The sequence below is a fragment of the Cyrtonyx montezumae genome, unplaced genomic scaffold (genome assembly GCF_038088225.1).
Source record: "Cyrtonyx montezumae isolate F1298 unplaced genomic scaffold, pur_monq_1.0 scaffold_51, whole genome shotgun sequence".
Taxonomy (NCBI): Eukaryota; Metazoa; Chordata; class Aves; order Galliformes; family Odontophoridae; genus Cyrtonyx; species Cyrtonyx montezumae.
This window is the reverse complement of record NW_027072058.1, coordinates 1,618,027-1,635,166: the sequence shown is the minus strand read 5'-3', so window position 1 is coordinate 1,635,166 and position 17,140 is coordinate 1,618,027. Positions and strand designations below refer to the sequence as shown.

At 43.0% G+C, this 17,140-nt stretch overlaps 2 protein-coding genes across 10 annotated transcripts in view; both read left to right on the top strand.

Moving 5' to 3' along the window:
• The first annotated feature begins 369 nt into the window (after window positions 1–369).
• Window positions 370–12,661, top strand: UHRF1 (ubiquitin like with PHD and ring finger domains 1). Its single transcript, XM_065748827.1, has 16 exons — window positions 370–537; window positions 2,416–2,679; window positions 3,419–3,576; window positions 3,978–4,193; window positions 5,029–5,135; window positions 5,298–5,484; window positions 6,375–6,498; window positions 6,578–6,685; window positions 7,444–7,548; window positions 8,334–8,440; window positions 8,924–9,086; window positions 9,202–9,339; window positions 9,706–9,811; window positions 9,942–10,099; window positions 10,418–10,516; window positions 11,119–12,661. The coding sequence occupies exons 1-16, from the start codon at window positions 385–387 to the stop codon at window positions 11,263–11,265; spliced, it is 2,340 nt and encodes a 779-aa protein (XP_065604899.1). The 5' UTR covers window positions 370–384; the 3' UTR covers window positions 11,266–12,661.
• Window positions 12,662–14,945: 2,284 nt separating this feature from the next.
• The window catches only part of KDM4B (lysine demethylase 4B), a 72,877-nt gene continuing 70,682 nt past the window's right edge, over window positions 14,946–17,140 (top strand). For all 9 annotated transcript variants that reach the window (XM_065748807.1, XM_065748802.1, XM_065748805.1 and 6 more), the window contains exon 1: window positions 14,946–15,021. The gene's annotated coding sequence lies outside the window, so the exon portion shown is untranslated. The remainder of the gene's footprint in view (window positions 15,022–17,140) is intronic.

Sequence of the window (17,140 nt, the reverse complement as noted above, 5' to 3'; positions counted from 1 at the left end):
CCCCCCCGCTACAGCCCCGGCTCCCCACTCTTTTACATAGTCTCGCGAGGTCTGGGAGGAGGCCACCGCGTGAGCTGAGGGAGCGTTTCAATTGTGGCGCGAGATACAGTTGGCGCGCGGCGCCCGCCCGCAAGGCGCTAGGAGGCCCGGGCGCGAGTTGGGCCGTTAGGCGCGGCGGGGGAGGGGGCGGGCCTAAGGCACCGGCGGCCAATCCGCGCCAGAACCGGCCGGGCCGGCGGCCAATGGCGCGGGGGCAGCTGGAGGGCGGGCCGGCCGGGTCCGGGCTGGCGGCGGGCTGAGCGCGGCCTCAGCGGTCGGGAGCTGCCGCGCCGGGCTCCGGCGCCGTCCGCGTGACGCCGCGTTGCTCTCGCAAGGGTCGGCACCATGTGGATCCAGGTCCGCACCATGGACGGGAGGGAGACCCACCGCGTGGACTCGCTCTCCAAGCTCACGAAGGTGGAGGGGCTGCGCCTGCGGATCCACGAGGTGTTCGGCATCGAGCCCCACCGCCAGCGCCTCTTCTACCGCGGCAAGCAGGTACGCGGCGCGGGGCGGCCACGGGGCCTTCCCGGGGCGGGGGGAGGTGGGGTTGTGCCGCCCTGGGGGTGGAGCGTGACACGGTGACACCGCGCTGCTTCGCGATACAAACGGGAGCGGTGCCTGGGAGTGCTGCGGACCGGGGGCGTGGAGTCGATGCAGCTCCAGGCTTTGTGTGCCACCCCCCTCGATCCCTTCGACCATTTTGGGGTGTGCGGAGCCCGGGGTGGCCGCAGTCGCGGGATTGGGCGGCCCTGGCTGGGCCGAGCACAGCGATCGCCCCTCGCGGGGCTGCGGGACACTGACAGCCGCGGGGCTGCTCCTGCACGCTGAAGTGGCACCAAACGCTTCGAGTAGATGCAGTCGCTTTGCTTCACAAAGTTTCGTTGTCTGCACTCCTGTGCCCTTCGTTCTGCACGCACGTTTAAGGTTTTTGTCGGTTTGTTGCAACAGAACCATTTACGCTGTGTGCTCCCACCTTCTTCAGACTTCCTTCTCCACTGCGCCCATCTATGCTTTGTCTGAATTAGGAATCGTTAGAAATGGTCATGTTTTAAGAAGTCAGGAAAACACTTGTTAATTTAAAAAAGTGTACCCGTTGCTGGAGGTGCACGCACAGCTGCTGCCACCTCCACCAGAAGCATTTTGAACCGTTGTGGTTTGGTGTCCCAGTGTGGCTCTCTGCTGCTCTGTCCCCTGCACCTGCTGCCACATGTCTGTGCTGCCACGAGCAGCACGCTGTGCTCGCTGTGTTGTCGCTTTTTTAGAAGAAACGGCGCGCGCTTTTGGTTCATTCTTCTGTATTGCAGTGAGCCTTTGTCTTTCAAGCAGATCCAGCCCAGATCACTTCCTGCACGCTCCGATTTCCAGGGATTGTCCTGTAACCATTCAGTGCCATAAATCAGAATTGAGTTATCATAGTGATTCCTGTAAAGTGTGAATTTCTGTGGCTTTACTCTGTTTCCCGCTGGTAGAGAACAAAGCTCTTGAATTGCTGCTTCTGGTGGTTTGGGCTGGAGGGGATGATCATTTCCTGTATAATTTCTTAGTCAGACCTTAACTATGCGATGAAGCTTTTGTCTCAGCTTTTGACTGTGCCATGGCCTCAAGTGCAGTGTTCTAATGGCAGTGAGAGCCCTACTTGCCCTTTGTGCCCCTCTCTTTGTAGGGCATATTTTTGCCATACTTGCAAAATATATCCTTAAAATTATAGAGGGCATGAAATTAAGACATGCCCTGCTATGCTAAGACGTGAATGGACAGTTCCAAGTTGAAGTGAATCCTTGATTGCACTTCCAATGGAAAAACAGCTTGTCTGGAAGAAAGCATGTGTTCAGTCCCTTGGTCTGTACTTAATGCTGCATTTTGGAGTGAGGCTCTATCAATAATCTGGAGCATACACTATCAGAGTATAAGGATTGCTTTGTATTAATACTTATATTAAGGGATGTGTCTGAATTAAGGACTTAACATCACAGTTCCTAGGTAGTGTGGAATAATCTTTAAGTTTTGATAGAAAATAGTGAATTTTTTTTTTTAAGTTTTTCTGAGTTGCATTTCTAAGGAATGTGGCAGCAACTTTTCCAGATCTTGTGGAACACAGTTGTTCCATCTGGGTAGAAGTCCACCACACTGTGGAAGCTTTGTTTTTCATGAAGGTCCGTGGTGCCTGTTGGAGAAAAATGAATGTTTTAAAATAGAGTAACAATCTGTAACTGACATGCTGCTGCTGAATTCCCAGATCCCCAGTTGTTAATGGTGTTCAAGAAATGTGGTTAGTTTTGGTGCATAGAGGCAGCTGGAACATGATGGATGGTTTTGAATTGGAAAATCTCTATTGAATTCGATAACCAGATGATTTTGTTGCTTTCCCTGCAGATGGAGGATGGTCACTCCCTTTTTGATTACAGCGTTGGACTGAATGATATTGTTCAGCTCTTGGTCAGACAAAGCCCAGCAGTGCTTCCTGCTGTGACTAAGGAGAAGGATTCAGAGCTCTCTGACACAGACTCTGGCTGTGGCTCAGGTCAAAGTGAATCTGACAAAAACTCTCACAATGGAGAAGGTGCCATAGATCTGGAGGGACAGCCCAGCACAGCGGCGCAGGCTGACTGGGCTGACCCAGGGTTCGGCCTCTATAAGGTAAGTCAGTGAAGAACAAATGTTGCTTAGAGCTGTGCTTTGGGAGATGAAGGGTTTTTCCTTGGTTGAGAACTTTGGAAAATCATGATACAATTGCTTTCTATTTTTTGAACTTCCAACAGCAAACAAAAAATACCAGTCAACCCACAAATTAATTAAATGCAATGTGTTTTGGGTTAAATAATTATTTTTCATTTTACCCTTTTAATAAAAACTACAATGTGTTTAAAAAAAAAGGAAAAAGGAACACATTATAAGTGCTTGTTTTAATTTAAAATTCCCCCCCCCTTTTTTTTTTTTGTTTTTTTTGTTTTGTTTTGGAGACACTATATTATTCAAAGCTGAAACTCAGATGAATAAAAGGAAATCTCAACCAGCTGTTCAGAGTCATTTTACTTCTGTTTCAGTGGTTTTTATTACAGATCTAGAGTTGTCTTTGTCAGATTATGAGCAAAATTATTCTGAAAGCCTGTTGTAGATTAATTAACAATGGTTTGTACTAGATAACAAGGCTGTTTGTACACATGCTGGTGTACAATGGATCTGTAACCTTACAAGTGCAATCTGAGGAGACCGTAGGGGGATGCATAATGGGAACAGGAAGGTAAAGGAGATGTTTAAGATGTTTCGTTAAATATCTTGGTAATAGCTAGCTAGAGATGGTCAAATCTTCAAGTAGATTGGAAAATGCTTACTTTGAAAATGCATTTTGATGAGCTGTATATTTTACTTTATGTAGATCAATGACTTGGTTGATGCTCGTGATATGAATATGGGAGCATGGTTTGAAGCCCAGGTTGTAAATGTAACCAGAAGAAGAGCTGCAAATGGCAGCTGTGCTGATCAGAAGACAACCATTTCTGAAGAAGATGTAATATATCATGTGAAATACGAAGAGTGAGTTTTGTTGATTTCTTGGCTAATAAATTAATCTGGATTGTGATGTCAGTGAGGAATTTGATTATAGAGATCACTGAGGTAAAACAGAACTGGGCTAGCACAGTAATTATATGATTTATCCACGTGAACTGTAAGACAAAACGCATGGGCTGGAATCATGATTTTAGAGATATGAAATGCTATTACCCAAGTTTTGAATGGGTCACAATACTAATTAACTTAGGCTGCTGTTTCTAGCTGTGTTTGTGGGAGGAGATTTCATTTTTTTAACTACTTTTGTATGCTATGTGGCATCATTTCTTAAGTGAACCTGTCTAGATAAAATATACTGTGAATAAACTGTGATGATGAATCTGACTTTTCTTCCCTGTTCTTTCATGGCTTCCTTCTGCCTCAAGTTATCCAGAGAACGGAGTTGTGGAACTGAGTTCAAATGATGTACGGTCTCGTGCACGGACTATCTTGAAATGGCACCAGCTGGAAGTAGGACAGGTGGTGATGGTCAACTACAATCCTGATGAACCAACAGAGAGAGGTTTTTGGTATGATGCTGAGATCCTGCAGAAAAGGGAAACAAAACTGATCAGGGAGATAAATGCGAAGATACTACTTGGGTAAGCAATTCAGAATAGAAATGTGGGGTAAACTGAACTCTCCAGCTCTGCTTAAACTTTCTTGAGGTCTGAGTGACTGCAAAAAAACAACGCAACAAATCCTGGAGGAAAAAAAAAAATATATATATATATAGCAACAGAAGTGCTGAGGAGAGATGGAAAGCTGAACTGTCTTTTGGGGTGATTGACTTAAACTAGAGGAAATGAGCACTGCAGGGAATCACAAGACGTACTGATCTGTGGATTCACATACTGCTGGCAGGAAAAGCCCCATATTTGCTAGGAGGTGAAGAATTTTCTTTTTACTATGTTAACTCTCTCAAGGTTTACTGGTTAACTCTGTCATGAAACGCAAAATTCAGGATAATGTTTTGTGCTATGTATGAAAATATAGCATAAGCTTTCACTTTATAAAGTTGATAATCTTCAATTCCTTTCTAATGCATACGTATGAAGGACTCTCAACTTATGTTTCATATAAGTAGATTTTCAGAGGGTTGCCAGAATGTTCCTCCTTTCTCTCAGCATAGTTATTTTGACTTTCTGAAGTAAGAGAGGAATTAGTCTGATGGTTGTTCTCAACAAAAAATATTTCAATTTAAACTTTATGGGTACCTGATTTTTCAGTGAAGTAAAAGGAGCACGCTTTAATTACATGGAAAGTGTTCCATGGTGATGCTGTCATGCTACTGTCCTGGATTTCATGGTGCTACAACAGGTATCCTGTGATAAAGGAATAATGTCAGATCACTCTACACTACCAGTGTATGTGCACATCTGTGAATTCATGCTGTGTGATACTTTCTGATCTTTAACTTTTGTCAACTTATTGTAGGGAGGCTGGTGATTCTTTGAATGACTGCAGAATTATATTTGTGGATGACATTTATAAAATTGAAGAACCAGGCAGTGTTTGTCCAATTAGTGCCAGACCATTAAAACGTGAGTATTGCATTTTTCTTGTATGTACTGTTGTCTTATCTTGTGATGTTCTCTTAATAATCTGCGAGCATCAGAATTCTAAAACACTTACAGCTGTGACTCCTCTGACCATTCATAATATATCTTTGCACTTCCTGGAGCGTTGTTTCTCTTTGCTAACAGGACAAAGTGGACCTGTGTGTAAAGCTTGTAAGGACAATCCAAACAAAACTTGCAGGATCTGTGCTTGCCATATCTGTGGGGGTAAACAAGATCCTGATAAACAGCTCATGTGTGATGAGTGTGATATGGCTTTCCACATCTACTGCCTCAATCCTCCCCTTAGTAGCATACCAGATGATGAAGACTGGTAAGTTCTAATGGTGCTGTGTGGTATCACAGTTGCTGTCAGGATTGAGTTGTAAGTGAGGACTAGGGCTTCATGTTAGGTGGTGATATTGGGACTGTGCAAGGTGAAGAAATGTGCTGCTGTTATGGGTGTTCTGAGTGTGTTGGGTTTTTTATTTTGTTTTTGTTAGGAAACTTCATAGCTTCTCAAAGAAAAATGGAGATATCTCGTAAAGTAATGCCTCCTATTTATTCCCATGGAAACTATAACAACTACAAAAAGCACAATAACACTATTTGATAGAGCAAGTTCTAGACTACAAACAACTGTTTTTCAACACAGTCACCACCATTAGCTGTGCATTTTTACTGATTCAGCAAGCAGTGATGATTGTCAATGGATGCAGTTTTTTCTGCATGGAGAAATCTGGTTCCACCCCGTTGCTTCATCTGTACTCCCATGTCAGACACCATTTTGTCGCCCGCCCCTCTGCTGCCATCCTGTCGCATGGCAACAAAATGTAACGGGATATTGGTGGGAAGGTTCCACCTCTACTGCCAACCCACTGACATCCGCCCCTTAAGTTGTGGGCCAACATAACAACAGGAGGTATTACTTTGGAGCAGCCCTCATATGTAGGAAAATATGTGGTTTCATTTCATGTATAATAGGCTGAAACAGAATGCAATAATTCTTATGACAGATGATTTCTTGATGCACGTGCAGTGGTTTAGAAGATGGTGCAAGGCCACTGGCTAATACAGATCAAGTTTGTGTGTGGAGAGTTGCTTCAGTGTCCTGTCTGTGTTCATATGGGGAAATTTTAACATTACAACTCTGTGTTTGAGAACATTCTGGTCTTAAATTTTAAGCTCTGCTGCTTGTTAATTTTCATTGGTTCATGACTTTAGGTATTGCCCTGAATGCCGAAATGATGCAAGTGAGGTGGTTCTGGCAGGAGAGAAATTAAAAGAAAGTAAAAAGAAACAAAAGATGGCATCTGCTACTTCATCATCACGGAGAGACTGGGGCAAGGTCAGGTTTTATCTTTGAAGAATACTGTTGGTGTACATTTCTTGTAATTCTTGGCTAACCGGTTTCCCTTTTGAAACAGGGTATGGCATGTGTTGGTCGCACAAAGGAATGTACCATTGTCCCCTCTAACCACTATGGACCAATTCCTGGGGTTCCAGTTGGCACCATGTGGAAGTTCAGAGTTCAGGTATGAAGCTGAGTCTTGGTCTCTTCCACTGCAAAGGAAAGTGGAAATGATCCAGCACTTATATGTGAAACCTGAAATGGTTAATATTGAAGTGTATGTAGGTCAGTGGATATATAAGCGCAGAAAGAATTCTGGCTTTGTCTGTACTGTGTGTTCCATAGCTGATGTTGCATTCTCCAGGCCTTTCAGGTGTGGGTCCTTTTTGGTGACCTAAAATCCAAACCAAATGTGTATATTTCCAGAATTTTGCCTTGGAGGTGTGTAGTATCTCCTACTTCTGCTGCTAAGTCTCTTTTAAGAATCTGGATATGTTAAGCAGTTTTATCATCTATTAAAAGAGTGGAAAGAAAGCTGTGAGCTATTCAAACTTGTTTTTTCAAGTAGAATGTGAATGCTGCCATTGAAAATCTTTTAAGACCATTACCCTTATGTCGTTCTAGTACCTACATTACTATAAAATTTCTGGAGTTTTTAATAAGCAATCTACATGGGAAAAATCAACATTTCTGAATTTACATCAGAAAAAGTATCCTTGTGCTTAGTTCAATAGAATACAGTTTTCTTTCTTCTATCTGGATATTTTGGGAGTACAGTTTCTCCATGTAACATATGGAAAACAACTGTGAAGTAATACTACTATTTTAGTTCCAAGACCAATGAGTGATCATGTTGCTTGTGGTTTGTTGATAGCAGTTGCCTACCAAACTTATGGAGTGTGTTTTTTTCGTTTTTTTATTTCTTTTCATTTTTTCTTCCAGGTGAGCGAATCTGGTGTTCACAGGCCCCATGTGGCTGGCATACATGGCAGAAGTAATGATGGTGCTTATTCCTTGGTTCTGGCAGGAGGCTATGAAGATGATGTAGTAAGTGAATCTTCATTATTTATGTCTGAGCATCAAACTAACTTGCAGCGATAGCCGTAATTACATCCTACGTTCTCTCTCAGATGTTTCTCCATCCTGATGATAGTTAAGATCTTAAGAGTAAAATAAGTAGGAAAGCTACAATCCAGAAGAAGGAAGATCACCTGAATTAAATTTAACATTTTTATGTCAGCTTTTAATCCAAGCGTCCTTAGCTGCTTTTTCTGGGTCTCTATCTCAGCAGATTCTCTGCATGTGCTGCAAGATCTAGAGCAAAGCCTGGGACAGAAGTGCTACTGCTGAATATATTTGTTTATTCATCTGGCCAAACGTAATCATTATTGGGCTTTACCAGCCTCTACTGCTCCTTACAGTTCACCAGTGTAGTACTACACCCTGAATGCCCATCTGAACCTCATGGAAAACATGTATGAATGCAGAATGCATCTCGTTTGCTGTTTTGAGTCTTAATTCATGTAGCTGTATAAGTACCAAGACAGAAGTTAAATGATCTTTTATCTTGAACGTGCCATGCACTTCCATGCAGGTTCTGTGCAGGTGGTGTGCTACTCTCTTGGCAGAGGCCTCTCAGACAATGGTTGCAACCCTGATTTTTCTTCTGCTCCTTTCAAAATAAGAGAGAACCACACTTAAATGGAGGAATCATCTTTTCTTTTTTTTTCTTTCTTCCAGAATGCAGTGTTATAGCTACCCAATTAAAAAACTTTTCCTTCTTATATTGAATTACTCTTGTTGAATATATTGAAATAATCTGTATGTTTCAGGATCACGGGAATTCCTTCACATATACAGGGAGCGGAGGTCGTGATCTTTCTGGAAACAAACGTACAGCAGAACAGTCTTGTGATCAAAAACTCACCAATATGAACAGGTTGGCAATTTGCGCTCCATTCTGACCTAGAAGCTGGCAATCTGTCAACCTGAGCGTTTGTTTATACTACTTGTAATCAAAAGAAACTGGCTAACTGCAAAAACTACTTCTGTAGGCTGCATATTAACTGCAATGGAAATGTTTTTTGGAGTATAGAATAATTGTATTTAATTTATTCTATATTTATAAATGATACTAGTCACACATTCAGTATCAGTTGAGATGTAAGGAACTGCATAGTAAAATAGCATAAGCTTTTTTTTGTAAACCAAGCTAAGGTTCAGCACAGTGACAGTATACTGCTACTCCCTGTAGTAATGGCACATGACTGTATCAATGCAGTGTTGAGTAGAACAGTGTAGTTGAACTCTTCTTAGTAGTAGCTGGATTACGTGCAAATTATGTTTTGCTTTTTCCTTCCTCTTTGATTTTGAAGAGTTCTGTCTGGTAAATACACTAACTTCAATGGACTTTCTCTTACAGAGCTTTGGCTCTGAACTGCAGTGCTCCCATCAATGACAAAAATGGAGCTGAAGCTAAGGACTGGAGAGCTGGAAAGCCAGTCCGAGTGGTGAGGAATGTAAAAGGAGGCAAACACAGCAAATACGCTCCTGTAGAAGGGAACAGATATGATGGCATATATAAGGTAATTAGGATTTGAATTCTGAATTAAGAAAAGACACATTGCATATGGCAAATAAGTTTTTATAGTGTCTGGTGTTGCTTTTTTTTTTTTTTTTTTTTTTTTTTTTTTTTTTAAGGTCGTGAAATATTGGCCCGAGACAGGGAAATCTGGATTTCTAGTGTGGCGTTACTTGCTCAGGAGAGATGATGAAGAACCTGCTCCTTGGACCAAAGAAGGAAAGGACAGGATGAAGAAGCTTGGGCTAACAATGCAGGTATGCTTCTGGAACATTGCTGTGGTTCCCTTGGACAATGAACTTGATGGAGAGCAGGGCTTTTTCTGTTATACAGAGGATAATCTGCTTTGCACTGTGTAAGAATCTAGGAAACAAGACAGCCCCCTTTAGACTGAAGGGGATAGGAGTGCTTTCAGTCCTGTGGATTGCTTTCCTTCTTACATTAGCACGTTAAATTGACAAACTTCATTTTCTTCTACTGTGTTTTTATAGCCTAGCATTTTGGATGAGCAGTGATCCGTTATGAGAATTGCTCCAGGGGTTACCTTTTCAATCGCTAATAGTCTGTAAGTCTGTGAATTGGCATGTTTACATGGGATGCTTTTTGTTTTTGTTTTCCTACAGTATCCTGAGGGGTATTTGGAAGCTGTTGCAAACAAAGATAAAGAAAATAATGGAGATAATGAGTTTGATACTCCAGAAAAAGGAAAGAGGAAGAGAAAATCAGCAGGTTTGTGAAGTAGGCAAGTGGATATAGACAGCCTTGTAGGTCTTTGTGTATTTTACTTAATCTTCCTTGTTTGCTTTGTTTGTTTGGGTTTTTTTGTTTGTTTGTTTTAAGTCATTCTGCTTTCTTTCAGGTGGGGAGGAAAAAGTCATGAACTCTCCTGCAGGGACTCCAAAGAAAACAAAAGTTGAGCCATACAAATTGACATCTCAGCAAAAATCTCTCATAAGAAGTGATGAAGCCAATGAAAAACTGTGGAATGAAGTACTAGATGCTCTCAAAGATGGACCGGTAAATCACACTTGTCATTCCAGAAATAAAGTGACAATTAATTTATCCCTAGATACAAACTTCTTGTCAGTACAAAGAAATAGCCTCAGATTGTTAGGTTTTTGTTTCAGTGTGGGCATCCAAGGCATAACTTTAAAGTGCTGGTTCTTACTGGTGTTTGAGACCAGTAGGAAGGATAAGAACTTGGCTATCTGCCTTTTTTTTCTGGGGTTGAGCTTTGTAGAAAAACTATCTGTTTAATATAATTCTCTGCATTTCTTTTTTTTTTTCCTTGTATCTTTCATAGTATAATAAGTTGATCAAATGTTTTCTTTACAGAAATTTCTAAATAAAGTTGAAGAGGCTTTCTTGTGTATTTGCTGTCAAGAGGTTGTGTTTCGGCCAGTCACAACTGTATGCCAACATAATGTGTGCAAGGTGAGAAGTTGGTGCAGCTCTCTTGTTAAGTAGTTGAGCCAACAAACCTTGAACTGACTCATTTAGTGGTGAGATTTTGTTTTGACTCTTAGTCTTTTAACAGGATTGAGGTATATATGTGAAAAGTTGTGATTTGGTAATAGTTCTTTGGTACAGAAAAGTTGATGCTTTAAGGAAAGCTCTACTACTGTATTGCTACTATCAAATAATTTTAAAAGATGGTAATGAGAGCTTATCTGTGGATTGAGTAATTCTGCTAGGTGACACTGGACTCCAGTGTTACAAAGTATATAGGTTTTTAGTCTGTTTTTCCTTTGAGGAATAATGTGTTCTTATGGAAACTAGAATAGTCTTTAACGCCTCTGCCATGCATTTAAACACTGAGTCCATGACTAATAACACTCTGAAGAACATGTACTATTGGCTGTAATGAAGAAAGTTTTCTTTCCAGTGGCAGGGCTTTGGGCCTTTCTCAGCTCTTGTCAGTACCTAGGTGAACTAGGATGTAGAAGGAACCTCAGTTTCAAGTGAGGTCTGTGTAGAATAAGCTGAACTGTAAGTCTTTCTACTCTTAACCAATTTGTTTATTCAATATTCACCAGGATTGTTTGGATAGGTCCTTCAAAGCTGATGTGTACAGCTGTCCGGCCTGCCGCTACGATCTTGGCAAAACCTATACTATGCAAGTGAATGAAACACTGCAGACCATTCTGACTCAGCTCTTTCCTGGATATGGCAATGGACGGTGATTCCGTAAAGCACTTCTGATTTTCTTTTGTTCAAACTTATTAACGGATTTTACATGGGCTTAATTTAAGAAAAGAAAAAAAAGAAAAGTAGTTGGTGTTCTCCCAGACCCTGTAAAACAAACAAACAAAAAAACCCCACAAAACAACCCAAAGTATTTCTTAAAAAAAAAAAAAACAACCCACAAAACTATGAATTTCAGGAATATTCTTCTGTGTATGTTCATAGTTTTTATTTTCATTTTAAATGTTGAACTTTTATTTGTTTTCTTCCCCCTCCATCCATCAATACAGATTATTTTTTTTTTTTTTAATGGGGATTTACAAAGTGCTTCCGGTAAGGCTGCTGACAATTGTGAAAGTTCTCTGCTTGCTCTGTCCCCTCTCCTCACTTTTTAATTTTTGTTTTATTCCAAGATATGGCTTGGTTGCTAGAACAATCTTCAGCATTTGGGATTTGGCCAGAAAGGTAGATTTGTGTCACTTTGGCAGCATTTTGGTGCTCAGTTTGTACAAGATGGTTCCTGGTTTATGATTTCTGTTTTTCTAACACAAGTGGGTATTTGTTAGTTCTTCAACAACTGTTTTTATACATTTGAAAAAGTTATCAAAGCCATTTCCTACTGTTTTTGTATGTCGAAGAAGAAGAAACAACAAAACCTGCTGGTTTATATTCAAGTAGATAGAGCAATATGAAGTACTACCTCAGTTGGACTTCTTATTAGGGAACTATTTGTTCAGCCGGGTGCTGTCTTCTGTCCTGAAATGCCATTATGGAATATACTAAAGCCATTCTTAAGTGCCTTTTTTCTTTTTTTTGGAAAGATTGGGCCCTGAGTCACCATATATATATATATATATGTTTTTTAATTTTATTTTTTTTTTTCATAAGCACTAAATTGTTTAAACTTGCCAACCGGATTTTGTTTTTTGAGTAAAATATAACACTGTAGCTGTATATGGTTAGCATGGATTTGAAAACTTTCAGGTTTCCTCCTAATGCTAGGTGTGTGATGGTAACGTGAATTTATATATATATATATATTATTTTTTTTCCCCACTGCATTTCTACCTAGAAATGGCGAATAATTAATTTTGACTTTTGGAAACATTTGGTTATTGTATATGACACCAAGAAGGCTTGCTTTTGTGAATGGATTGTCTTTTTCGATCATAACCAAAGTTTGCAGTTTAATACCTCAACGAGACAGAGATGTTTTTAACCACACTTGACTGCAGACATACTGGAACAAACGTGCCTCATTTTGTTTTTCTTAACTTTTACTCTTTTAAAATTTTAATGTTAATATGTTAGGGAAAAATGTTTTATAGGCTTTTTGCTGAATTTGTCGTTTTTTGTACAATGCAAGTTGAAGTTCTCAAAATAAATATCTTTTCAGAAGAAGGTGTTGGCTGTTCTCCTTTTATTCTGAAGCAGGTTTCCAGACCCAATCACTTGTGCAGAACTTTTGTATTCATCTCCCATTACACTAAGCCTATTATAGTTTTTAAATTTTTAATACCTACTATTTTTCACTATAAAGAAATTATGGAAAAACTTTGATACTCTTGTACTCAAAATATTTTATAGTTGGCACTAGTGAAAGGCATATAGTATATCCAGTTAAAACACACACAAAATAAGATTCTTAGTATCTCTTCAATTTCAAGGGCAGTTAACTTTTGTTAGAATTCCATGCTCCTAAAACCCAAAAAGACAGGGTTTTGTTTTGTTTTGTTTTGTTTTCCCCTACTCAAATGCAGCTAAAATAAATGGAAAAAATATAGACATTTAAGATGTTGCACAGCTTCACAACTTTGGTTTTCAAATGTTGCTCAGTTGCCCTCTTTAGTTTATTTTGTTAGTGTTAACACTTAAACATTTCATTTTCAGGTCTTTAGTTTCTACTGAAAATGTTCTACGTTTTGGCCTATATTGTGTTGAGAAGAATTGTTGGTTGGGAAAAATTCAGGAAATGTGTATATTTAAGTAGAATCTATTGGGATGGACTCTGTCTATTGTTTCTTGTAATTATTTGGATTTTAGGAAACAGCTTGTTCTTCCACGTAAGTCACAAGAGTACTGTTCTGAGTTTCTGTTTATGTAATAAAAAGTAGGATAATTCTACTGCAGATTAGATGCTTTGAAATTTAGGCTTACAGATCTCAAAACTTAGAGCTCCAGTAGGAAGATTGCTATAGATGAGATGGTGCGTGGCTGTGGCTATAATGAGATTTGTTTTTTTTTCATTTGTTTGTTAGTAGGATGGTCCTTCATTTGCTGTACAATCTGTGTATATTGATGTTTTGAAATTCTAGAGTAATTATCTAGTATGTGATTTGGTAAAGTAACTGTTTTACAGATACAGAACCAGGAAGCAAGAAAAATGTTGAAAGAACGGCCTGCGGATCTTTTATTTTGTGTATTCCTGTCCCTTCCCAGTAAGTGTACAAAGTCTGTGGTCTGCACGGTTTAATCAAGCACAGACTAAAAAGCGCCCAGCACTTATTTATCCTGGTAGATGTCTGTGGTGCTATAACTGCTCGAGGTGGTGACTGCAGGAGGTGGTCAGCGCTGTGCAGGTGCACGCAGCACTACTCACCCCAACCCACAGCATCTCTGCAGAGGGGCAGAACTGCAGTTTAGTGAGGGGTGGGAACACATCCATACTTCACTGAGTGGAACTGGTGGCTGCTAGGGAATTGGTGAAGCCTAAGGGAGTAAGCAATGAACTGTAACTGAGAAGAAGTTTGGTGTGAGCAGTTATGGTTAAAAAGGTTTTTAAAAACCAAGTTGATATGAGATGGATAACCTAAAACCTGTTATGGATTCCTGCTGAGGGCTGATCTTGCGCTGTGGCCCGTGGCCCAGAACAGGTGTATGCAGGTGAATGTGCCCAGAACCGCCACCTCTGATGCTGTTGGTTGGGAATGTGGCAATGTGACTACCTTGAAATGCAATCAGCGTACGCTCTTTTTCACACCCCAGCACTAGAGGTGTTACTACGACGATTTCCTCTGATGGGTGTCCTAAGAAGCAGAGTGAAAGGAGGCTGCACAAGGGCCTGGGCTGCACCTCACAGTGAAACCAGGCCGCGGGTACAGACCAGACAGAGGACCCCTGGCGCCCCGGTTAGGGCCGGAGGCAGCACACACCGCTGGGGGGGGGGGGGGGGGGCGGTCCCTCTCTGCCCTCCGCCCCATTGGCGCAGGGCGACCGCAGCGCCCCCCCCCCCCCGCGTGCTGCTGTGCGGCTCCTCACGTACTCGCCGCCCCTCGCCCCCGCCTGAGCGCAGCCCCGCGGCGTGCTGATCGGCAGCCCCCGGCGCCTATTGACGGCCGTCTTAGCCCGCTCTCGCCCAATAGTAGCTGAGGGCGGGACGCCGTCTCCGAGTTTTCGCTTCCTATTGGAGGAAAACCGCTGAGTGACGGCACGGCCACGGGCTGAACAGCGCTCAGGTGGGCGGGCCGTCCGGCGGAGCTCTCCACCAGTCACCGCTCGCGGTCCCCTTGTTGTTCGCTGCCCGGCAACGCGACGGGCTGTGGACACCGTCACTCGGCAACCAATCGCCCAATCGGTGCGAAGGTGGCGCCGGCTTCACCCAATGCTCGTGGCGAGGAGGCGGGCGGCAGGTGCTGGCCCGGAGCGCAGAGCTCTCCGGACGCCCCCCTTCCGTTCTGCCCCTCGCCGGGCCGCTCGGGCGCTGCGCTGACGGCAGCCGGGGGCCGCCGCCGCCGAGGGGACCGCCCGCGGCTCAGGTACCGCCGCCCGCCGCGCGGGGTCTTCCCCTGCCACCGCCGCCTTCGGCTCCGCCCCCGGGCCCGCGGCGCTCGGAGCCCCCCGCTGCTCAGCGTTGCCCCTCGGGGCGCCGCGCTCCAGCCCTCAGCTTTTCCCCTCCGTTTCCGGCCCCTTCTTCGTGCCCGGCCCCTCCCCTGCTCGTCGCGGGCCCGTCTCTGCCTTTCGCTTCCGGACAGCGGCGTGCCGCGCCTCCTCCTCCTCTTCCTCCTCCTCTTCCTCCTCCTCCTCCTCCTCGTCTTCGTCCTTCTCCTCCTCTCGGCCCGGCCCCGCGGGATGCGGCCCTGGGCCTGGCCCGCTCCTCCCGGACGCGTTGCTTTGTCCCCGCGGGGCTCAGGCCGCAGCCCGGCTCGGCGCTGCCCGTGGCTGCGCACTGTGATATCGGGGCCCGGGTACAGCGACCCGCGGAGAGCTTTGTCGCGACGCCGCTAGTTTTATTTTCATCTTTTTAATAATTGATTTAACTTCCAGACGCTGTCAGGTTTTAGGGTCAGAAGCGGGCTTTCTCCCGTTTCAGTATAAATACGCCCGTGTTCACGTGTGCCGATCCCTCCTGGCGTCGGTGCGTCCAGGTCCCTCCTCCCCCTCGCGCAGCTGCACGGAGCAGCGCGATGGGCCGCTCTGTGGTGACTTCCGCGGCCCTTTGCTGCGTGGCTGCCGTGTACTTAATTTTCCCTTTAAGAACCAGATAGGGCGTGTGAGAGGTTCTATTCTTTTGTGATGAACGCGGTGAAAGGTGAAACTGTTCCAGAAATCATCTGAAGGCGCCACTGAGAGTTTCCCTACAGCACTGCCTTTGGTTCTGGTTCTATAAGATGGGATACACAGCTGTTGGATCTGGATATATAGCTGTTGGATCTGGATATAAGCAAAAGTGCTTTAAGCTAATCTGTTTCGCAGCGTTGAAGGCCCAGATCAGATCTAGTTTTACGTATGCTGTTTAACTTTTATACTTTTTCAATAAAGCTGCTGTGGGGAATGGGCTCTGCTCATGGACACCAAAGTGTTTTTGCATTGGTTAGGCTGAGAGTATTGGGTTTTGGTGTGTGACCGGGTAGTCTTCGTGGCCTTTCCAAAGTTACTTTCCTTTAACCAAAAGAAGTGAGTTTTCAGGAACTCTGTCCGTTGGAAACCTAACGGTGTTTTCTTTCTTTTTTCTCCTCCCCCTCTTTTCACACACAGTAAATCAGTTCTTTCTTAAGGATATCTCTGATTTAGAGGTTTATGCTTATTTCCTTGTATTTCTACTGTTCCATTAGCAGCCCTGTAATCGCTAGGGCTGTTAGGACTGCAGTTTAAAACGTACTGTTTATTTTTTAGCAATTACATAAAATGAGTATTTGGTTTTGTGATAGCAAGATCCTAGTTCTCTGCTTCCCCTGTAATAAATAGAGAAAATTGAGACAGAGAGACTGGCTCCTGCAGAGCCCAAAGAAATCCACCAATTCCATCTCAGAAGTGGTGGGAGTTGCTCCTGCGTACAGCGCATGTAGGTGGCACACTTGGTTCTTTGCTGCAGAACAACTGTTTGTGGATGAGACACTGAAACTTTCGTTGCCATGAATGTCTTGTCCAATGCTCAGTAATGTGTTGTTAATTCTCATTTTTAGCTCCCTGAAAGGAGATAATTCACCTAACCAACCTAGTGAGAGCAACATATATGTAGTCCTATATGTCAGAAGTTAGTTATAGCAAGGGATTAGAACATGCAGGTGAAGGGAAAGAGTTTTTGTGCAGATCTGCTGTTCCATGTTTGACATACATTTAAATATTAAATATACAAAGTATTTAAGTAGTATATGTTTGTATTTAAGACCTCACGTAAAAATTTTCATCGGCTTTTGGTGAGAAGTCTATAACAAATGATACTTCGAGGGAGAATCGCACTTATTTGCTGCAGATAGTGCTGATCGTTGGCCTCAGGCAGAGACCAGTGCCCCAGGCTTCTCCTCAATGTGTGGAACTTGGCTACTGTTGGAGCGAAATGCACTGAAAACTATTTCCAGTGTTGCAATTGGCTGTGTTACTTAACAGATAAATAAAGATTTGGTTTATAGATCTGCAGACAGCAGGCTTCATGAA

What these genes read in the sequence shown, in the direction of transcription:
- UHRF1 (XM_065748827.1), top strand. Translation starts at nt 385, where the DNA reads ATGTGGATCCAGGTCCGCACCATGGACGGGAGGGAGACCCACCGCGTG. An exon ending in GAGGCTATGAAGATGATGTA is followed by an intron (nt 7,549 to 8,333) that starts GTAAGTGAATCT and finishes TGTATGTTTCAG; the next exon opens with GATCACGGGAATTCCTTCAC. An exon ending in GATATGATGGCATATATAAG is followed by an intron (nt 9,087 to 9,201) that starts GTAATTAGGATT and finishes TTTTTTTTTAAG; the next exon opens with GTCGTGAAATATTGGCCCGA.